Source organism: Hyperolius riggenbachi, chromosome 1 (assembly GCF_040937935.1).
Source record: "Hyperolius riggenbachi isolate aHypRig1 chromosome 1, aHypRig1.pri, whole genome shotgun sequence".
Lineage (NCBI taxonomy): Eukaryota > Metazoa > Chordata > Amphibia > Anura > Hyperoliidae > Hyperolius > Hyperolius riggenbachi.
Window position 1 is genome coordinate 190,380,512 of NC_090646.1, and position 24,682 is coordinate 190,405,193.

At 40.3% G+C, this 24,682-nt stretch overlaps 1 protein-coding gene across 1 annotated transcript in view; it reads left to right on the forward strand.

The window, feature by feature from the left end:
- SLC10A7 (solute carrier family 10 member 7) overlaps window positions 1-14,598 on the forward strand; it is a 230,139-nt gene extending 215,541 nt beyond the window's left edge. The window contains exons 11-12 of the mRNA XM_068269731.1: window positions 7,775-7,920; window positions 14,323-14,598. Coding sequence (XP_068125832.1) covers window positions 7,775-7,920; window positions 14,323-14,361 — 185 coding nt within the window. The 3' untranslated portion in view covers window positions 14,362-14,598. The remainder of the gene's footprint in view (window positions 1-7,774; window positions 7,921-14,322) is intronic.
- The last annotated feature ends 10,084 nt before the right edge of the window (window positions 14,599-24,682 follow it).

Genomic DNA, 24,682 nt, shown 5'->3' on the forward strand with positions numbered 1-24,682 from the left:
GGAAGCTTCGCTTTTTCTGGCTGCATCGTACCCCATATGTCGCTCTAAGCGTGTGTTACGCTTAGAGTGACGTCATGTAAACAAACTCATGCCCGCCATCTTGTGGCCAAAAAGTAAAACTACAACTAAAAGTAAAAAAAAATAAAATTCAAACACACATTTACATTATAAATCCCATGTTTACATCCCACCCTCCCAAAACTACCCAAATAAAATGTGTAATATAAAAAAAAAAATTACAATAAAAATGTAAATATTTACATAAGGGTCTAAACTTTTTAAATATCAATGTAAAGATGAAATACTTCTATATTTTTTTTTTTTATTTTAAACTTGTAAATAGTGATAGATGCAAAACGGAAAAAATGCACCTTTATTTCCAAATAAAATATTGTCGCCATACATTGCGATAGGGACATAATTTTAATGGTGTAATAACCGGGACATATGGGCAAATACAATACGTGAGTTTTAATTATGAAGGCATGTATTATTTTAAAACTATAATGGCTGAAAACCGAGAAATAATGAATTTTTTCCGTTTTTTTTCTTATTCTTCCTGTTAAAATACATTTACAGTAAAGTGGCTCTTAGCAAAATGTACCCCCCAAAGAAAGTCTAATTGGTAGCGGAAAAAACAAGATATAGATCAGTTAATTGGGATAAGTAGTGATAAAGTTATAGGCTAATGAATGGGAGGTGAACATTTCTCAAGTGAAAACGACGGAACGCGAATGGGTTAAAGAAAATCACATACCAAACTCAGTGCTATGCGATTTTATTTTTTTTTTGGTGTTCCCTGTTTTTTTTTTTTGTTTTTTTTAGTTTGAAAAATTCAATTGCATCGTAAAAACAAACATTCACACACATCACACCAAAAAATAAGAAAAAAAAAGCTTTTACATATGATTATTATTTCTAATCCTGTTTAAAAGTAGTCTTACCTTGGCCATCATGATGGTTTTTTTTTCTTTTTCTTTTTTTGTTTGATCTAAAAACGTTCACTGAATTTTATTCAGAAATGAGCATTAGTGTTAAGGAAATGTAACTTTCTCTGTTTTCGACCATGCGTGATGATCCAGCTTTTGTTCCTGACCATGGCTCTTCACCCTATAAACACTGGAAAGATAAGGTGATAAAACAAATTCCCCTCTATTACAATTTTTTGCCAAGAAATCCATACTGTCTTATTAATTTTTAAGGGAGAAATGGAACTCTGCCAGTTCAGAAATATTCATGTACCAGCAACTGCTTAGATTAATAAGAAATAATATTAAAATGTTCAAGGGTTCAGAGTGCCCTTCCCCTTCAGAGTTTGTTTGAGTTCTTTGAAACACAGCTTTTCTGAACATGGGAAGACATGATTCAGATGTCCTTTTATCTAAAATATTATGTTAAAAAATATTTCCTTTTATGTAGATGGGACATATGTAAGGAATCTGATCCTGTGGAAATGCAAGAGGGAAGGTGTTCCAGAGATTGTGTATTAGAAGAAGGGACAAATAGTTTTGTGGACTTATTATAAGAAAAGCAAATGAAAGTATTACTACATTTAGTATACACCTCCACATATGTGCAAAACAGATAATCCAAGGGTGCTTACTGCCCTAAATGTTCAGAAAAGTTTAGGAATTAATACAAATTTCTATTTCTGCTGTTGAAATACCCCAAGATTGTGACATTTTGGTAGTAGGTTATGATTATTTAAGGAAGGTAGGCGTTGGCTATGGTTTTAATTGAAAACGTATATTAATTAGGGATGGCCAATTAGATGAAAATATTTCCAAGATAAAGGGCACCTGAAGTGAGAGGGATATGGATGCTGACATATATTTCCTTTTAAATGCTACAAATTGTACGTCTGCCCTGCTAAAATCCTCTGCCTCTGATACGTTTAGCCACTGACCCAGATCAAGCATGCAGATCAGATATTTCTGACAAAAATCTGACCAGATTAGCTGCCTGCTTGTTTCAGGTATGTGATTCAGACACTACTAATGCCAGAATGTTCTGCAGGACTGTCGGGCAACTGGTATTGTGTAAAAAGAAACAAATGACTTCCAATTCTGTAAACTAGTACAAAACTGCAAATTATTTACTGTAACTTTGAAAATCACAATGTAAGTACAATTGTTTCCAATACACTCTGTAGGTTTTTAAGGTGTTTTTTGTTTTTCTTTTAAATCAAAGGAATGGGAAACCACACAAACTATTAGATTATCTTTCAGGGTTCATGAAAAAAAGTTTTTGTTGAGTTTAACTCCAACTTTTCTGAGGTTGGAGAAAAAAGCTTCTGTATAATAGAACAATTCATTATCTTTCATCAGTGAAATAAACTAAGAGTTGAGATGTAAAAATGACAGGTGCAGGATCTGGTTTTCTTATGTAAATGACTTTAATCTATATACTATCTGGAGGTAGATTATTACGCTATGATATAAGAAGAGTTAATTTCTTGTCGTGGTGACATAAAAAGGAAACGAATCAGTCTCCTTTACTGAAGAAGATTAAAGATCCCTCTCCCTGTCTTGTTAGAGGGGAGCTCCCATTTGAAGCTCTTACTTGGCAGATGTCAGCTGAAAGACCTGCTTATGGATTATCCTGCAGTGTCAAACTCTGTTGGGTAATTTTAGACAAATGTGTCATGTGTGACATGGAAAGATGGCAGGCTGTACATTAGTGATTTCCCCAGTGCTCCGAGCAGGTAGTAATGTGCGGGGAAGTGCTCGCGCTCCGCTGTGTACTGCTTTAGCATGGGGGAAATCTGTGTGGAGAGAAATGACTTTGCTGGGAGAGGAATCCATTTGCAATGTGTGCCTCCTAACATTTCTCAGACAATGCATTGTATTAAAGAGGCATTTTTGATGAATGTTTTATAAACACTTTTCAGCATGATGACTTAAAGTTCCTCTAAATGCGTGCCCAGTGCTCAGTTCCACAAAGTCAAATGCCATCCCGTAAAGTCTCCTCAGAGCACGTTATTCATAGTGACGCAGAATCCCTACCTTTACAGCATTAAAATTCATTGACTTCGTTTATGCGGTTCCGATGATAGCAAGCTGAAAACGCCAAGAGCCCTGCATTTGCCTCAATGTGTTATCTAAAGTGTCTTCTATTCAAACCTGTTAGTATTTTTAACTGTGTATCTTTGCAGTAAACTTCTTCTATATGTTGTGCATCTTGGCATGGAATCTGGGAGTTGCTATAAACTTACCTGTTGTTTTACTACTGCTAATCAGAACTGGATGTAGCTAACATATAAGCTTTTTTTTTATCAGAACTCAATACATTAATGTATTGGTATCCTTTAGTGACTGAAGAAGCAGTGTTCCAATGATTATCCCCATAGTCAGTATTGCTTGTACAATGAGACTAAAGGGGCCCATACACTGGTCGATCTCAGCCATCAATCGACCGATTCTATAGAATCAATGGAAAATCGAATAGTTCAGATCGATCGATTTGTGGCCTATTTCGATGGATTTAATCTATCTGACAGGATGGAAGATCTAGGTGGATCTGCTGCTGGTAGACCCATAGAGTTGCATTGGATCTAATGGTCCAATAATGCATTTAGATAGATTTCCCAAAGATTTTATTCTGAAATCTATTGGAAATCTGTTCCTAGTGTGCTGCACACATCAGATAGATTCCTGTCAGATTCAACTTGACAGGCATCTGACAGGAATCTATCTGATGGTCGAATCTGCTGCAAATCTATAAGTGTATGGCCACCTTATCTGTGCATAGAGCTCATAATCTACTGAACTTGCTTCAAGAAAATTAAAAGGGTCTTGTAATAGATAGCGGAGAGGCCGCCGCGGCGGTGAGCGGCATGGCAGCTGTCTCCGCGTCTGTCGGCGGCCTCCACCGCGCAGTTACATGTTGGAGTTTTGCCTGGTCCCTCAGTGGCACATAGACTGAGGGCTACGCACGCGCCAGGCAACAGGACCTTTATGCGAGTAGAAGGGGAGTCAGCTGATCAGCCGGTCAGCTGACTCCAGCAGTGCTCCGGATTGGCTGAGTGCCTGGGGCGGCGCTGTGGAGCGCTCTTAGTATATATAGGACCTGCCTGTCAGTTGCTCTTTGTCTGCTGTTGCAAATGCTACGTGTTAGCACTCAGACCTTAGTCCGATCCCAAAGTGTGCTAGAACCAGCAGGAGCTGGGGATCCACACTTAGCCAGATTCTGTTGATAGTTTAAAGTACTAATTGAACTGTATTATTTGTTATGACCCTCTGCTAGCCTTGACTACTCTTCTGCCTACTGATTCTGTGCCTATCTGATCTTGTTGCTGACTCAGCTTGTACCTTACTCTCATTCAGTCTTCTGTCTTTGTACCGCATCTGTCCGTGTGTTGCCGATTCTGCTTGTCTGACTCTCCTGCCCTCACCAGTGAGCTTAGTTCTGGTGAGGGATTCTCAGTTTAGTAATCACCTGCTCCTCAGGTTGATAGCTGCAGTACAGTCTCCATCACCTGCTCCTCAGGTTGATAGCTGCAGTACAGTCTCCATCACCTGCTCTTCAAGTTGATAGCTGCAGTACAGTCTCCATCACCTGCTCCTCAGCATACCTCCCAACTTTTTCAGATAAGAAAGAGGGACACTTAAGCCACACCCCTGCCACACCCCTAACCACGCACCGTCACAACCCTAGTCACGCATACCATAAATATTTCATAAGAAAAATGTTGTTTTATAATTCAAACCACACTGGTCCTTTCTATCCTGGTTCATTTACATAGTTACATAGTTATTTGGGTTGAAAAAAGACATACGTCCATCGAGTTCAACCTTCATATTAACATTTTAAAATTAGTAATATATCAATTTAAAAGAAAGGAATACAGTTTAGAGGCAACTAAACATATTTTTCAGTAGATAAATACATATATTTACATAGAAAGAGGGACAAAGTCCTGAAAGAGGGACAAATGAGGAGGAAAGAGGGACAGAGGGACAGGGCTCCCAAAGAGGGACTGTCCCTCCAAAAGAGGGACAGTTTGGAGCTATGTCCTCAGGTTGATAGCTGCAGTACAGTCTTAATCACCTGCTCCTCAGGTTGATAGCTATAGTACAGTCTGAATCACCCGCTCCTCGGGTGACAGGTACCTTCTGTCTACTGTGCATCATCCGCTCCTCGGGTGAACCGATCACTACTTCATCTGCGTCTCCAGCCTGCTGGAGTACTGATTCCAGTGTTCTATAGAGATACCTCCCGCTACTAGCTCCTCTGGGAAAGTGGGTATCTCTATCTATATTTACTGTTGCACCAAACACTTATCGTACACCTGCTTGTCTTGTGTCTTGCTATACTCACATTATTGGTGATTCTGCAGATCACCACATAATCAGGTATAGCATCTGTATTATTGGTGATACTGCAGATCACCAATAATCAGAAAATCTGTCCTTGCTGACACCAATCGTTACAGGTCTACAATGGCCGTGTGGTGGTTAACCTTCAAAAGCTGCCTGACTCAAGTAAGGAAGTGTGGAAGACCAAGACACTAAAGTTACACAAAGACTACAGTGCAAAAAGTCTAATTATAAATCTGGTTACTTAAAGAGTAACTGTCAGGCTGCAGAAGCTAATTTAAACCTCTAGTCTCCTGTGTTAAACAGTTTAGAAGGAAGCCAAAAAGACATTACTGAAGATAAAGATCTATCTTACCTTTGATGTATGCTTATCAGCAATGCTTAGACCTAAGCAAGCCGCAAGCCGCATAACATACTGCAAAGCATTCTGGGGCCCTCCCCTCGGCTGCTAAGGAGAAGACGGGATCAAGTTTCAGCAGCTTCTAAAACTCAGTCCAGCCACAGCACAGATAAATCTCCTGGGCAGAGTATACTGCAGGAGTCAGCTATTGTTCCTAGCCACATGGCTCATTAATATTCACTGCAAACTAGTGTTATTCAGAATGAGCTGTTCTGTGATCAGAAGCAGGCAGGACATGACGACACATTTGGCTTCACAAACATGGAACCTGCCATGAGCTGTCAGGAGCATCATTCTCTGCATATACTATATACAAATTCTGTGAAATCCAAACGTGGACAGTGAAATGCATATGTAATGTAAGTACAGCCAATCTTTAGCTACTGATATATGTGTTTATTTTCTCTGAGACCCTATACCTAACAGCTCCTCTTTAAAGGAAGACTTAAAGGAGTACTATCGATTGAAACAACTTTTTTTTTTAATACTCTATATTAGTGTACACATTACCACTAGTGCTAAGGGCACTTTATTTATTCACCCAGGTCTCTCTCTCACTATCCCTGCTTAAAAATTCATTTCTCACACAGCTCATAGTAGTTTGGGTCACCCTGAGCTGCTTGGTTACTCTGTCACACAGCTCACAAATATATGTCACTGTGTCACTCACAGCATGCAGCAGACATGAGGAGAAATAGGCTTATCTGAGGTGGTAACAGGTAACTAAATGAGCTGGAATATTGCTGGAATATAACTAGCTATACCAGGAGTCTGTGTTTACACACAGACTGGCTGCCTGCTTGAGGCATTCACTCCAGGCTGCATCCACTTTACAAGATGCTGAGAGGGGCAGACCACTGTCTACAATTAGCATTATTAGTATCTTTATCAGTAAAGAGAAGCAAAGATAATAAACACACATTGCTAGAATCTTTAACCCCTTACCACCATATCAACAAGATTCTTTCAGCAAGGTGATAATTAAACTATAAACTGAGGAGTTGATAGCATCTCCCCTTTGCAGAGACATGGTCTAGCCCTCTGGGAGCTCAGTATTAGATACATTTTGTATCCAACACTGACGCCAAAACTGACGGAGGATTTTACAGCTGAGAGGAACAGCTGTGTGAGGAATCAAATTGCTCCTAGTACTTGCCCTAATGTGTGCTACAACATACAGCATTTAAAAATAAATGCATACATCGATAGTATTCCTTTAAGTCAAATTAAAAAGGAAATCTTAAATCAAATTTAAAAATTAGTTTAACTTACCTGGGCTTCTTGCAGCCTTCTGGAGTCATTCTATACCCACAGCATCTTTCTGAATGCCTCCGCCAGTCTATGGCTATTGGGCATGTGCAGCCCTGCGCTCATCCTGATCATGCTCCCATGGCCAGGAGCACTCTTCGCATGTGCAGTTTTCGTGCATTGCGCATGCACAGAACGCTCTGAGGAGGTGCATAGCCAGCTTTGCGGGGGTCGCCGCTGCTGGGCAGAGGGACTTGGTCGGATGTCATAGGCACAGAGCAACTTCAGGGGGGTGCAAGAAAACCCAGGTAAATTTAAACCCCTTTTTTAATTTGACTTATTTCCTTTAATCGTGACTTCGGTGTGGAAAGTGAACCCTAGATTTCTCAATGAAATCTTAGCCTTACCCTCTGATATACAATATGCCTGCAATCTGTGAAGACCCCGGACTTCTCTCATCCACATTTCAATTTTGAAACTATATTAGAAGCCAGAGTGGCAGTTAGAGAGTTGGGCTTCACTGAATTGCAAAGGGGATGTTTTGACAATATGCTTGCATAACATGTCTACTTCTGTTTCCCAAAATACCCCACAAAGGTCAAATATACCTGAAAAAAAGGCCATGGCTGCTTATCCCCCTGTGACGCATTAACTATTGTTACTTAGATCTTTACATATTAAGGCTGAGATTGTTAATCTGCACTGCTTCCTACTGCCCAGAGCTGTGTGTGGACATTTGTTAAAACAGCGATGGAAGGTGATCTATTACTTTACACTGATCAGTAACAAGACTTCTCTTTCTCCTCAGGGATTCCTATGCTGAAGATTGTGTTTGCAGGATACGAGCACCTCTCTTTAATATCTGTTCCGTTGTTAATTTATCACCCGGCTCAAATTCTACTTGGAAGTGTTTTAGTGCCAACAATAAAGTCCTGGATGGTTGCTAGACAAAAGGTAATTCTGAAAGCTTGTGTTCTGTCATTGTACTAAACAGTATTTACTTCAGTGAAGATTCCTGAGGTCATCTAGAGTAGAGCCATTGACTATAGACAGGTATTTTTTTTTTTTTTTTTATAATGCAAAACTCCTGCAAATTACTTTTAGATTTTGAATCCTTTTGGTAAGAGAGCGCTTGTTTAATTGTTAGTTCAGTGATGAAGATTTTACCTGGCTATACACATTTTAATAGCTGATCCAATGTTATTACGCCCACAATTTAATCCTAGAACAATCTAAAAGAAAAAAAAAACTGGTCTCAAGTTTTGATTGATTATGGATGGAGTGCAGTCAGTGCAAACAGAAAATCTAACCATAATCCAGGTTCTGTGAACCTAGTGGAGTTTCTCTACACAAGTTACAATTTAGGTTTTAATGATAGGCTAAATACGCCATAAACTATTAGTCAACATATCTTATAAACCGGGCCGGTTCAAGTGACAATTGGGCCCTAGGGCAAAATTAGCCTGGGGGCCCCCAACACACACCCCCGACCAAAAAGCATCATTAGAGGCCCCTTGTTGCAGCCAAATTTCCCTCCTGGGCCCCTGAGCTGGCTGCTGACCCTCCCCCAATCACCCTCCAACTTAACAGACTCTGCAGAGTCCCTGGGGAGCAACAGTTAAGATGGGGGAGGGACACCTCGGGGGGGCCCTACAGGCTCTGGGGCCCTGGGGCAATTGCCCATTTTTTCCTATGGTAGCTCCGGCCCTACAAAAGTGAAACTATATAGGTCCTTCTCAAAAAAATAGCACATTGTGATAAAGTTCATTATTTTCTGTAATGTACTGATAAACATTACTTTCATATATTTTAGATTCATTACACACAACTGAAGTAGTTCAAGCCTTTTATTGTTTTAATATTGATGATTTTGGCATACAGCTCATGAAAACCGAAAATTCCGATCTCAAAAAATTTGCATATTTTATCCGACCAATAAAAGAAAAGTGTTTTGAAAACAAAAAAAGTCAACCTTCAAATAATTAGGTTCAGTTATGCACTCAATACTTGGTCGGGAATCCTTTTGCAGAAACTGCTTCAATGTGGCGTGGCACGGAGGCAATCAGCCTGTGGCACTGCTCACTGCTAATTTTTTGTGAATGACCTGTAGGTGTTATTCTAAAGCAAACCTGTGAGTTTGCAACCTTGCAGGATGCATAAATCTACTTTTAAACTTACTTATTCAGTAATAAACATTTGTTATATTAAGTTAAGTCTGTCCTTTGTTTTCAATTACTGTATTTCACCACGAATACAGAGTTTATGGTAAGTATACAGTACTGTAGTATTGTACTTTTTTTAGCTAGGCCTATTTTAAACACTGACTCTCAAGCAACCAGAAATGACACTTATCAGGCATCAGCTATTCCCTTCAGTTGGTGCCGGATAATGGGGCATTTACTGTAGGTAGGTTCTGTAGTGTTGCTGCACGTTCAGACTCGTGCAGTATGATTTCTTCAAAGAAAACCCTTTTTCCTTCTGGATTCAGTTATCCACAAAGACCTTTGTTTGATGTGTGTACATAGCATAATACAAGGGTAATCCTTTTTCTGAAAGTAATGAAATAGCTGGATTGTGTACTGGTTAAGAGCACTTGACAAAGGAGATCAGGGATCAAATCTTTACTGTTCCTATTTAGTAAGCCAGTACCTATTCAGTAGGGAGTCCTTGGGCAAGGCTTCCTGACACTAAGGGTGGCCAAATAAGCGCTCCCGTAAGGCTGCAACTGTGAAGTGCTTTGAGTCCAACAGAAAAAAAAAGCGCTATTCAAACGTTCTCATTATTATAACTACTGGTATTTGTTTGAACCAAGATCTTCTCTCACTTGTTAAAGAAACTCTTTGAGAAGTCTTTTGATGCTTTCAAAGTTGGGAGAAAAAGTAAAGTGTCTATTTAAATTGTTCCTCTCCATCTGATACAAAAGAGAATGCCTTGAAATCTATTTTACGTCCCGCAGTAATTAAGTCAATCACAAGCAATTCCTCAGTGTCATATTGTAATATTGTTTTGCCCCCTGTGGCTTCTTGAAAACAAGGATGACACCTATGCTGACTGTTAATGCGGAACTAGTGTTAAATATTTACAGCCTTGAATTCTGCATTTCTACTTCTGGAGTGTGACTGAAATCTCAAAGTAAAGGAAATATTTGTGTACAGATACGCAATGAGCAGATGTTTGCTAAATCAAGCTTTTTCTTCCTCAGAAGGATGGGCTTTCATTATAATTTCACAATATCTATTGCAATACTCTCCTAAATGGGGAAGAGAGAGAACTCCTTTATCCATGAATTACGGACAGTCTTCTGCTTACAAATGACTCAAGTTACAATGTTTGAGAGATAGAAAGTTGTCTTCATGTATAAAATATACAAAAATGGTTTTAATTACATATTTTGTAGTTACATATTACAGTATTGTATAAACTGCTATAAGTAGGTAACAATGCTTTAAAATCACATTGGAAACAACCTAAAAATATAGTTTATAAGTTTATACTATCTGCCCAAATCCAGTTAAAGGGGAGGTTTCTTTGGTGACCAGAAGTAGGGAGAGAACGGGAGTCCAGTGGTTCAGTATCATCAGGTATAGGAGGGAGATAACAGTATATAGATAGATACTCACAAAGGTAGGTTGCAGTTCCTGCAACCACCGTATAGGCCTGCAGGCAATTAACGTCCCTGCTCGGTACTCCAGGTCCTGCTGGATACTGGATGGTCACTCTCTCCTGTAGTACGATATACTTTCCAGAAAAACTGCAAACCTATTCCCTCCAAAGGAGGTCTGACTAGTAATGGGTAGGATGGAGGCGCCCAATGTGTGTTCTTTTTATGTTTTAAAATATATAAATAAAAAATAACTAAAAAAGAGAGGTAATCACTTACCTCTCCAGAAGATATAGACACCGGTTCAACTGGAAAAAAACATTTTTATTCAAAAAGCATTCTGACAACGCACCTTCACTCTATCCCCTATGCTATCAAGACATTTTGTATTGATCTGAGGAAGTGGGCCATGACCCATGAAATGTGTTGTCAGATTGCTTTTTGAATAAAAACTTTTTTTTTCCAGTTAAACCGGTGTCTATCTTCTACAGAAGTAAGCGATGACCTCTTTTTTTTTTTTTTTTCTTTATATTTTAAAACACTAAAAAGAATGCACGCTGTCCAAATCCAGAGTTGTCTGAAAGTAAATACTTTATTCATGTTTCACTATGTTTAACATAGGACTCAACTTACAAATAATTCGACTTACAAAAAACCTCCCAGAACACAACTTGTGTGTAACTCGTGGCCTTCTGTACTGTTTAGCCCATAAAATATATTAAGGTGTTTGTGTCAAAATAAATTGATTGTTTTGTCAAAAGATTTGTCTTTCTGTGGCTAAGTGCAGAAACCTAATGAACTAGCAGGAAAAATAACTTTGTGCCCACTAGCCGCGATCCGCTTGAGCAAGCGGATTGCCTTTGTTTTGCCAATCGCTAGTGCACTGTGATTTACATGTAAATCGCAGTGAACTTTTTCCATTAGCGCGTTTTGATTTTTCCCTGAGCGCAATCGTAGTGCTGCACAATTGCGCTTCGCTCCCGACGGTAATGTCGCAATCATGTCGAGTGGAAAAAGAAGCTTTTGCGATTGCACTTGCAAGTGGAAAAGGAGCCTAAGGGCTAGCTCACAGTGCTCAGTTGCATTGCAGAATAATTCTGCATATCAACTCTATCCTAACCAGCTTTGTATTAGACTTCAGTGCAGTTCACACTTATAACGCGTGCAAAGGTGAATCAAGCCTTTAGTGCTTTCACAATAGTTTTTTGTAATTTGTCTCCGGTTATTGAAAAACAATCTTGTCCTGATTCTATTTTTTTTTAATCATTATTATTTGAGGCTGAATTTATTAAATCCTGTTTGTGTCACTTACAAATCATAGTATGCATATTTCTATCATGCGATGTCTGATTCTTCAGAATGTTCCCTAATACAGTAGCACCTAAATACTCCATGACAGTGGCATAGCAATACGTGTTGCAACCGCATCAGGGCCCTTGGGCCAGAGGGGCCCCATAGGGCCCTCGCTCAACTGGAGAATTAGCTCTCTATAGGTCCAGTGCTTGTAATGATCACTTCTATAAATGCTTTGAATGATAATAATAATTACCAAGTTGTTCCCCATCTGCTTCTTGCAGGTTTTGGTGCGCCATATCAATTGTTATGTATAGAGTGCTTGCAGGGCCCCATGTATAACTTGCACCGGGGCCCCTAGGTCCTAAGCTATGCCACTGCTCCATGAAGCAGGTCACAGGAACAAGCTTCAACTATCTCATCTCTGAATTTATTGTTATACAGCAGCGAAAAGCAACACTTATCTGTCAACAAACTTGGCATCTAAATAAAGTACAGTCCAATAAATAATAATGGTTAGAGCATGTTTGAAAGAAAAGGGGGGAAAAGAAGCTCAGTGATCCTATTCAGGGAGAATTGGACAGAGGTAATAATCCCATGTACATACACTTTTTATAGTTTTTGGCCCAGTTCGGACCTATGTGTGAGGTCATTGATGATACAAGGCATGTCATTTGGTTGAAATAAACAACAAGTTTCAGCGCCAAGGCAGAAGGCGACCGCAGCCGAGAAGGACAATGTCCAAAAGTCCACACAAGCAATGAATATATAAAGTCAGCGCAGGTCTATAGTAATACAGCTTTCATCATTTTTTGGTATACAGGATCTTCGAACAAAAGGGTAAAGAAGCAAGGCTTACCAGATTCCAACAACCCACATTATAAGGTTGTAAACGAGTTTGATAGGTGGTCCGCAGAACTTTCAAATGCTGTCGTTTCACCAGCGATGTTGCACACTACAGATTCCTCCGGAATATAGTAGATATCCTGAGATCGCAGAGACTCACCGTCTTTATTACATAAGAAGTAAAACAATTAAAAACAAGGATAAAGGAAAACTCACATACGGGGCCCGTGCACTGGGAACCCCGAAAAAGTAGCGCGCATGTAATAAAGACGGTTTACACTTAGATGTGCCGTACATCTCTTTCATGTCACTATCCTACTGGACTCCCCTTTGGTGAGTCTCTGCGATCTCAGGATATCTACTATATTCCGGAGGAATCTGTAGTGTGCAACATCGCTGGTGAAACGACAGCATTTGAAAGTTCTGCGGACCACCTATCAAACTCGTTTACAACCTTATAATGTGGGTTGTTGGAATCTGGTAAGCCTTGCTTCTTTACCCTTTTGTTCGAAGATCCTGTATACCAAAAAATGATGAAAGCTGTATTACTATAGACCTGCGCTGACTTTATATATTCATGTCATTTGGTTGGACCATTTTTTTTCACAGACCTGTGCCCTTCTGCGCAGCCAGACACATGAAGCCTCTGCTTCCTGTCTGCTTTGCTGTGTCACCTGCTGCCTCCCTAGGCAGGCTTCTTCCACGCTTCAACTTCTGATGTGGTGAGATTCTTCTCTAATCACACCACAAAGGTCATGACACTTTACCGCTGTGGTTCAATCATACAGTGAGGCATACTTTACAATAAAAGCCTCACTTCCAGGTGATACACGCATGAAACACTGATACCCTTGCATTGTCATGAAGGGACCCGCCCCACCATGCAGCCTCTACATGCAAAGCAACGGAATGGGGTAAGTGTATGGTCCATTTCCACTAGTTCGGTGCGATTTCTTCACGGAAAACACAAACTAATTTGCATGCGGATGCAAATTCATATGCGTTTTTGTGCATTTTTGTAAGTATGCGATTTTAACCATGTCAGTGCCTGTGTGCTTTTACATTGATTTTACATGAAAACGTATGCAAATTCGCGTGGAAAATTTGCATAGTGAAAACGCAATGAAAATTCCTATTAAATACATTACATGCGAATCGCAAGTGGTGTGTGAATTCTGATTTCCTGCACAGCAAAACGCTCGGTTTTCCTGACAAGTGGAAACCTGCCCATTTACTTGTATTGGTTATGCGAATCTGTGTGCAGAAAATGCATGCAAATTCACACTAGTGGAAACGGGCCCTTAAAGGGCCCTTAGGCATCACATCCCTACTCATTTGTTGTCTAGAAAGCAGGAGCTAAAACGATAGATAGGTAGGTAGGTAGGTAGGTAGGTAGATAGATAGATAGATAGATAGATAGATAGATAGATAGATAGATAGATAGATAGATAGATAGGTATGATGGATAAAAGCCTGGTTGTTATGTATGTATGTAGACACTATACTATTATAAATCTGTTCCACACTATTTACCAAATCTGTACATGGAGCTTTATAAACTGCTACATTTATGTTCTATCTCCTTAAAAAAAATATTATTTTTTCTTCTGTTTCAGGCATTGAAGTTGACAAGGCAACCGAAGGTTCCGCTATAACATCAAGAGCTCATCCTTGTAAATATGTACAATAGTGTACATATAGACATCATACTAAGGACTTCTGTCTGGGAATGTTTGCTTCAGTGCATATTTTATTTTTTTAAATACAACTCTATCGAAGTGCCTTAAGGATGCATTTGGTGAATACTTGGTTTGAAAGAAGAAGCCATGTCGATGTCCTAACTCATCTTTGTATTTTTTTATTTGGAAAATAAAAATCTTTAAGGGCCTGTTCTGTTTTTTGTTTTTTTTATTGATGTTCATGGTTACTTTAAAAACTGGAAAAGCTTTATGCACAGATTCTAGCTGTGTCCAGAAGGTTCAAATTACACTTCCTTACCACCATGGCAATCCATCATCATTTGTTGGGAAAAAACCCCAATGTTTCGTTTTTATATATTCTCCTTAAAAAAAACAACGTTGTTTCCTGCAATGAGTGTTTATTCTCATTAAGGTGAATGCAAATATGTCTGCACAGTAATGGGAGTTAAAGTACCTTAATCTTCAAAAGGGGAATATTGGTTTGAGATAAAAATGCAGGCGCTCTTCACCATTATGTTTTGTTACACAAAACTGACTTCAACTTGACTGTGTGTGAAAGAAAGAGAGACTGTCATTGTAATAAAATGCTTAGTTGTGTATGTTTAAGAATAAACACCCATACATGTATTTATTCATGCAATTATTTAATCAACCAATTTTGTGGTAGCATTGTGGTTCATAAAAATAAATCGACTTGGGTTAAGAGCTTCAGCTGCTGTTCAGATCAAATGCCAAAAGGGGCAAAAACATGATCTCAGTGATTCTGACCAGAGTATGAATTGTGGTGGCATGCCAGTTCAAGGTTCCTGTAACTGGTGATTGCCTAGGATTTCCATACACCGCAGTCTCTAGCACCACACACAGTGGTACGAAAAACTTCCAGTGACCATTTACAGGTGGTGTGAGCAGAAAATCACTGAACACACAACTATTGGACGCATGTCCTGTTTTTCTTAACTTAGCCAAGAACAGAAAGCTGGTGAAGATTGAGGGAAAAATAGCCTAGCCTGATAAGTCACAAGTTCTGGTGAGGCACACAGAGGATTAAGTCAAAATTTGTGGCCAACAGCATGAACCCAACATCATGCCTTACGTCAACAGCCAAGGTGACTGGAGATTTGTGGATGTGGTACAACAGGACATGCACAGCATCAATGTTCAGCTGATGAAAATTGCTGAAATTATGTGACGCAACAATCATGCCAACATGGAATCACAATCTTAAAGGAACATTTTTAACATGTTGTAGAACCCATGCTATGAAGAACTGAGGCTGTTTTGTGGGCAGAAGGAGACCCTACCCAGTATTAGTGCGTTTTGAAAAATGTGCTAATTATAAATTTGATAACAGCAGCATGTTTCAAAACAGATGGGCCGGGGAGTGTTTAGTACAGTGTTGCATCACCTCTACTTTTTTTTTTTTTTTTGCGATTTCTGGCTATTTATTCAACCATGCTACAATTTGAATGCTGGTTGGATCAGGATGTTCAGAATGAATTAGTGTCCAAAGAAGTGCTATTGCCTCTTTTTAGTCTTTTTTTTTTTTTTTTTTTTTTTAAACTTCTTATTAAAGCAAAAAAACATAACACAAGCATGGCTTACCAGAACAGCCAGATAATGCATCCAGTATTCTACTACTGTACATTCTGCATGTATTGTAGAATAAAGGAAATGTTGCCAATATTCTGCTATCGCCTATTCTCACACTAACCTTCCCTGCATCTATGCCTAACCCTAAACTACTCCCCCTACTTAAAGAGAAACTCCGACCAAGAATTGAACTTTATCCCAATCAGTAGCTGATACCCCCTTTTACATGAGAAATCTATTGCTTTTCACAAACAGACCATCAGGGGGCGCTGTATGACTGATATTGTGGTGAAACCCCTCCCACAAGAAGCTCTGAGTACCGAGGTACTTCTGTCAGTTTCCTGTCTGTGAACCCTGTTACATTGGCCTCAATTCACTAAGCTTTATCAAACACTTTATCAAACCTTTGATAATTTATCTCCTGGGTAAAATCTAATTTTGAATTCACTAAAGTGTTATAGATTTATTGAACGTTTTATCAATAAAACATTCGATAAATATATAACACCTTAGTGAATTCAAAATTAGATTTTACCCATGAGGTAAATTATCAAACGTTTGATAAAGTGTTTGATAAAGCTTAGTGAATTGAGGCCATTGTGGGAAATAGCTGTTTACAGCTGTTTCCAACTGCCAAAACTGCAAGCAGCAGCTACATCACTTGCCAGCAGTAAAAATGTCACCATGTGATGAATGTCAGAATGTAAATCAGGGATTTAAAATATTTTACAATGGGCAAACACTAACTAAATCATTTATACATAATTGTAAAAATGAAGCACCTTTTTTTACATTCTTTTCACTGGAGTTCCTCTTTAAGGTGCTCAATAATGATACAATCTTGCTTGCACAATCTTACCAAATCTATGTAGTGGAAGGGTAAAGCAAGTGTGGAGCGGCTCCGTCGCCGCTCCACCCGCAACCCCCCCCCCCCCCCCCCCAATAGGTTGAAACATTAGTGAGGAAAGCTGGGAGGCAATGTGAGTAGTAGGTAAAATATGGCATCCACACCTTTTCAAATTGCCGGAGTGAATCATCCAAGATAGCTTTCATCTTCTCAAAACAGAGCGCATGACTAAGCTTAGTTTTAATTGAGCTAAAGGGAAGTGAGGGAGTCCTCCAGGAGCCCGCTATCACTCTTTTTGTGGCAAGGCAAATATGCATTAGTAGTTTATGCTGGGATTTTGTAAGTTCAGGAGGCTTAATACCCAGGAGGGCCACCTCTGGTAGCTTAGGTACTTGCGCTCGGATGGTAGTGTAAATTACTTGGTAAACTCTGATCCAGAACCTGTGTACACTCGGGCAAGACCACCACACATTTATAAAGGTGCCCCGCTGACCGCATTCTCTAAAGCATAACCCTTTATTGGTTGGGCAAAATTTCTCAAGACGATCTGGGGTCAGGTACCATCGTAAAAGTACTTTATATTGGGTCTCCACTAAGGAGGAGCTTATAGAGAGGCTAGGAGTATCTCTCCACGCATGCTGTAGGTCTTCTATATCAAAAGTATATTTAAGATCTTTTTCCCATCTCAAGATGTATTGAGGCTTAGGCAAATTAGGGGGCGATATTGCGTTTTTATATAGTTGTGAAATAAGGCCTGGGGAACCCGGGTTCGTAGCACAAACGTGTTCAAACCATGTTCTGGTAAGAAGCGACTTGCAGGATTATTTATAAAATGGGAAATTTGAAGGAAGCGAAAAAGCTCTGCATCTGGCATTTGCTTGTGTTCTTTAACCACTTAAGGACCGCAGTCTTTTCACCCTTAAGGACCAGAGCCTTTTTTCCATTCAGACCACTGCAGCTTAAATGGTTTATTGCTCAGTCATACAAGCTACCATCTAAATGAATTTTACCTCCTTTTCTTGTCACTAATACAGCTTTCTTTTGGTGCTATTTGATTGGTGCTGCGATTTTTACTTTTTATTCTATTCATCAAAAAAGACATGAATTTTGGCAAAAAAATGATTTTTTTAACTTTCTGTGCTGACATTTTTCAAATAAAGTAAAATTTCTGTATACATGCAGCGCGAAAAATGTGGACAAACATGTTTTTGATTAAAAAAAACCCATTCAGTGTATATTTATTGGTTTGGGTAAAAGTTATAGCGTTTACAAACTATGGTGCAAAAATTGAATTTTCCCATTTTGAAGCATCTCTCTCATTTCTGAGCACCTGTCAGGTTTCATGAGGTGCTAGAATTCCAGGATAGTATAAATACCCCCCAAATGACCCCATTTTGGAAAGAAGACACCCCAAAGTATTCACTAAGAGGCATGGTGAGTTCATAGAAGATTTTATCTTTTGTCACAAGTTAGCGGAAAATGACACTTTGTGACAAAAAAAATAAATAAAAAAAAGTTTCCATTTCTGCTATCTGGTGACAAAAAAAAATGAAATCTGCCACGGACTCACCATGCCCCTCTCTGAATACCTTGAAGTGTCTAGTTTCCAAAATGGGGTCATTTGTGGGGTGTGTTTATTGTCCTGGCATTTTGGGGGGTGCTAAATTGTAAGCACCCCTGTAAAGCCTAAAGGTGCTCATAGGACTTTGGGCCCCTTAGCGCACCTAGGCTGCAAAAGAAATGTCACACATGTGGTATCGCCTTACTCAGGAGAAATAGTATAATGTGTTTTGGGGTGTATTTTTACACATACCCATGATGGGTGAGAGAAATATCTCTGTAAATGAGATTTCTTTTGATTTTTTTACACACAATTGTCCATTTACAGAGATATTTCTCCCACCCAGCATGGGTATGTGTAAAAATACACCCCAAAACACATTATACTACTTCTCCTGAGTACGGCGATACCACATGTGTGACACTTTTTTGCACCCTAACTGCGCTAAGGGGCCCAAAGTCCTATGAGTACCTTTAGGATTTCACAGGTCATTTTGAGGCATTTATTTTCTAGACTACTCCTCACGGTTTAGGGCCCCTAAAATGCCAGGACAGTATAGGAACCCTACAAGTGACCCCATTTTAGAAAGAAGACACCCCAAGGTATTCCGTTAGTAGTATGGGGAGTTCATAGAAGATTTCATTTTTTTTTCACAAGTTAGCGGAAATTGATTTTTATTGTTTTTTTCACAAAGTGTCATTTTCCACTAACTTGTGACAAAAAATAAAATCTTCTATGAATTCCCCATACACCTAATTGAATACCTTGGGGTGTCTTTTTTCTAAAATGGGGTCACTTGTGGGGTTCCTATAATGCCCTGGCATTTTAGGGGCCCTAAACCGTGAGGAGTAGTCTAGAAACCAAATGCCTCAAAATGACCTGTGAAATTCTAAAGGTACTCATAGGACGTTGGGCCTCTTAGCGCACCTAGGTTGCAAAAAAGTGTCACACATGTGGTATCGCCGTACTCAGGAGAAGTAGTATAATGTGTTTTGGGGTGTATTTTTACACATACCCATGCTGGGTGGGAGAAATATCTCTGTAAATTAAAATGTTTTGATTTTTTTTACACACAATTGTCCCTTTACAGAGAGATTTCTCCCACCCAGCATGGGTATGTGTAAAAATACACCCCAAAACACATTATACTACTTCTCCTGAGTACGGCGATATCACATGTGTGACACTTTTTTGCAGCCTAGGTGCGCTATGGGGCCCAACGTCCTATTCACAGGTAATTTTGAGGCATTTGGTTTCTAGACTACTCCTCACGGTTTAGGGCCCCTAAAATGCCAGGGCAGTATAGAAACCCCACAAGTGACCCCATTTTAGAAAGAAGACACCCCAAGGTATTCCGTTAGGTGTATGGTGAGTTCATAGAAGATTTTATTTTTTGTCACAAGTTAGTGGAAAATGACACTTTGTGAAAAAAAACAATACAAATCAATTTCCGCTAACTTTTGACAAAAAATAAAATCTTCTATGAACTCGTCATACACCTAACGGAATACCTTGGGGTGTCTTCTTTCTAAAATGGGGTCACTTGTGGGGTTCCTATACTGCCCTGGCATTTTAGGGGCCCAAAACCACGAGGAGTAGTCTGGAAACCAAATGCCTCAAAATGACTGTTCAGGGGTATAAGCATCTGCAAATTTTGATGACAGGTGGTCTATGAGGGGCCGAATTTTGTGGAACCGGTCATAAGCAGGGTGGCTTCTTAGATGACAGGTTGTATTGGCACTGAAGTGCAGGAATGTTCTCAAATCATGACCTGGACATGGCAATTAAGTCGTACCAGCAGTGATCAGAAAAAAAAATTCTGTCACTGCGGTGGGGCGGGTGAGGGTTTGGCCGGGTGATCAGAAGCCCGCAGGGGGCATATTAGGGCCTGATCTGATGGGTAGCAGTGACAGGTGGTGACAGGGGGTGACGGGGTGGTTGATAGGTGATCAGTAGGTGATTACAGAGGAGAATATATGCAAGCAATGCACTGGCGAGTTGATCAGAGGGGGTCTGGGGGGCTAATTTAGGGTGTGGGCAGGTGATTGGGTGCCCGCAAGGGGCAGATTAGTGTCTGATCTGATGGGTAGCAGTGACAGGTGGTGACGGGGTGATTGATGGGTGATCAGTGGATGATTAGAGGGGAGAACAGATGTAAACAATGCACTTTCAGAGGTGATCTGAGGGTGGGTCTGCACGCAATCTGAGGGTGTGGGTGGGTGATCAGGTGCCCACAAAAGGCAGGTTAGGGTCTGATCTGATGGGTGGCAGTGACAGGTGGTGACAGGGGGTGATTGATGGGTGATTGACAGGTGATCAGTGGGTGATTATAGGGAAGAATAGATGTATACAGTACACAGGGGGGAGGGTCTAGGGAGGATCTAAGGGTGTGGGGGGGTGTGTTCAGGAGCCCCCAGGGGGCAGTTTAGGACCTAATCTAAAAAATAGCGTTGAGATAGTGACAGGGAGTGATTAATGGGTGATTAGGGGGGTGATTGGGTGCAAACAGGTGTCCCAGGGGTGGGCAGGGGGGGTCTGATGGGTGCAGTGGGCGATCAGGGGGCAGGATCAGTGTGCTTGGGTACTTACTAGGAGGGCTGCAACCTGCCCTGGTGGTCCCTCAATCACTGGGACCACCAGGGCAGGAGGCAGCCTGTATAATACGCTTTGTATACATTACAAAGCGTATTATCCGCTTTACATGCGGAAGATCGGGGGTTAACAACCCGCCGCCGCTGCTAATTGGCTGGCGGGTTGACGTCGCGGGTGGGCACATCCAGCGTGCGATCCCCGGCAGCTAGTCCGCAACGAGCCGCCGCCGATCGGCGTATTGCGCGGTTGTTGCGGGCTCCACTTTGCAGTGGTTAAAATCACAATCCAGTAATATATATATATATATATATATATATATATATATATATATATATATATATATATATATATATATATATATATATATATATATATATATATATATAGATCTATATATATATAGATCTATATATATATATATATATATATATAGATCTATATATATATAGATCTATATATATATAGATCTATATATATATAGATCTATATATATATAGATCTATATATATATATAGATCTATATATATATATATATATATATATATATATAGATCTATATATATATATATATAGATCTATATATATATATATAGATCTATATATATATAGATCTATATATATATATAGATCTATATATATATAGATCTATATATATATATATAGATCTATATATATATAGATCTATATATATATATAGATCTATATATATATAGATCTATATATATATATAGATCTATATATATATAGATCTATATATATATATATATATATAGATCTATATATATATATAGATCTATATATATATAGATCTATATATAGGTGGTTGGGAGGGGATCAAGGGATACATGGGGGGGGGAGAGCTGGAAAAAAGTTTATTTTTACACTAAAATCGCACAGCCTGTCACGGCTGCAGGCTGTGCGTCTCTCCCTGTCACACAAGATCCACAGTGACAGGGAGAGGGAGGCGGAGAGGGAGGCGGAACGGCAACTATGTTGCCTTTCGGAGGGTGATCGCTGTGATTGGCTCACAGCGATCACACGGCAGGGAGCCAATCAGTGACGGCTCCTGCCGATACCCGGAAGCCTTAGCTGTCATAAGACAGCTAAGTGCAGCCGGTTCGGTGCGCGCGATCGCGGCGGGGAGCGGCGGCGCCGGTGATAGAGATCTACGCCTTGCCAGCCAGGAGCCCATCAAAACAGGGCGTAGATCTCTATCACTGCGGTCCGGAAATGGTTAAGAGAGGAGAATGTCTTGAGGGTTACATCATTCACTAAACTGTAAATTGTTAGACCTTTTAGCCGCCACCATTTATAAGCGGAAGAACTATACAACCCTGGAAGAAAGCTTGGGTGACCCATAAAGGATAGGAGTGGTAGGTGCGGGGAGATTAGTTTGTCTTTAATCTTAGCCTGACTCCAGACACGTAAAGAATGTGTCATTATTGGGTTCTTGATAATTTTGCACTGAGCAGATGTGAGCCAGAGCAAATAGTTGATTGCCACATGTGAACATAGAGCGCTTTCTATTTCACACCATAACTGGACATGATTTTCTTCATGCCATAAGGTTAATTGTGCGATTTGGGCTGACTTGTAATAGGTTTATAAGTTGGGTACTCCCAGACCACCATCCGAACGCATTCTATATAGGGTCTCACGAGAGACTCGGGGGCCAGAGCTTTTCCAGATGAAGGCAAGCAATGTTGCTTGCACTTTTTTGAGGGGCGTTTTAGTAGTTTGATCTCCTCTTTGAGCCAGGGTTGTCAATGGAACCAGTGATGGTAGACAGTGGAAGGGGGAGCAACAGAATCAAATGCTGGAGTTAAGGTGTTGTGATAATTAGCAGCTGCTAGTTCAGGGTCAGTAAAGGAGGGTAAAGTAGGTAGAGCAATACCCAAAGCCATCCTTTTTAGCCTCTTATTTTCTCATGCGGTCCAAGTCTTATTGTTGTTCTTACTTTTACAGTCACATGATCATTTGGTTGCCCCACCAACCAGATGCAGCTTTTGGGAGGATGAGGGGACAGAACGCAAGTTGTACTGCAGTTCCAAACACATTAGGCCAACGAAGAAGGTATCTTATCCAACATTTTGCTTATATTCACTTATCAACATGACTGCTATTTGAATTAGCCTTGGGGTGTCGTTAAGCATTAAAGAGAACCCGAGGTGGGTTTTACAAATCCAAATTGCATACAAAGGCTGAGTCTGCATATAACGCCCAGCCTCTGTTGCTAAATTACATCCCCCCCCCCGCGCTCTGCTGTGCCCCCCAAAGTAAACCGCCGTGCTAGCGACACACAGAGTGTCACCAGCAGGCTGTTTACATGTACACTATCACTCTCCGCGTCTCCCCCGCCATCTCTATTTCGCCACTCACCCGCATCCCTTCCCTCCAATCAGTAAACTCTTGCACAGGACAGAAGGAAAACCTAGAGAAATGCACCCTGTATGCATTTAGAGTTTAGCCTGTTTAATTCCCGCTCATTTGTGACTAATCACTACTGTAATTTGATCTCTCAGCCGTGTCAGCTGGCTGCCTTGGCAGAGCAGCTAATTTATAAACACAGGATGTTAACCCTATGTCTGCTTCCATGAAAGCAGGAAGTAGACACTGCAGATGTATTGCAGGATTTGTATCAGCTGTAACAGACATTTTTTTCTTTAAAGGTTATTGTGCTGTTGCTTCTCTTTTAGAGCAGGGAGGAAGTTTTGAGTTCAGGTGCCCTTTAAGTAAATCCCCTAGAAAATTTCTATTTTTTTTTTCAACCTCAAGCATCTCATTTCTGATTGCTTACATTTTAAACCGTATTTAATAAGTGGAGATGGATGAGTTAGTTACATTTCTAAGTGAAGCAAATGTCTAGCACTGGCGTATCCAGACGGGGGTTCTGGATGTATGGAACACCCCCCTGAGACTCCTGTACCTTTAAAAAAAATCCCTGAAATCGCTGAAGCAGACAAGCTGGTAAATATACAGAGGCTTGCCTGCAGGGTCTGTGGGAAAAACTCAGCTCTTTCCCTATTGTAAAGACTGCATGTAGACAGCTACATAAGGTATGTCACAGGGTGTAAAAGTTTTTGACAGTCCCTAAACTCCAGGAGGGCTGCCTGCAGCTTGTGTGAGAGACTGACCATCCCTTACATTCTCCACACCCCTATGAACGGTATGCCTATATCTTTCCCCTATTCCCACAATCCTCCCCACCATGTTGTTAATGTTTTGTTTTTGCTTTGGCAATGCTAAATGTATTTGGTCCTGCCAATAAAGCTTTTTTGGATTTGGCTGGCAGGGACAGGAGACACAGTACATGCAAGTAGCCTCTGTGTGATGTGGGACTGCAATACAGATATGCTATCTGCTCTATCTCAGTCTCTCCACTCCACCTGGGGGGCAATCTCCCCCCAGGCCCCCTTTCATTCAGTGATTTAGGGCTGGTGTCTGGTGTATTCAGGTTTGTTGTTGTAAGGCAATGCAAAATACTAGGCTAGCTGATAAAACTGCAATTAAAGGGCAGGCAAGCTGGTATATATACACAGCATGATGCAGAGCTTGCCTGGAGGGTCCGTGGGCAAAAATCTGTCTCTCCCCTATGTCATAATGACTGCATCTTGTTAAACAAGGTGAACATTTTTTGACAGTCCCTAGACTCCAGGAGGGCTGCTTTCTGACTTTTGTGAGAGACT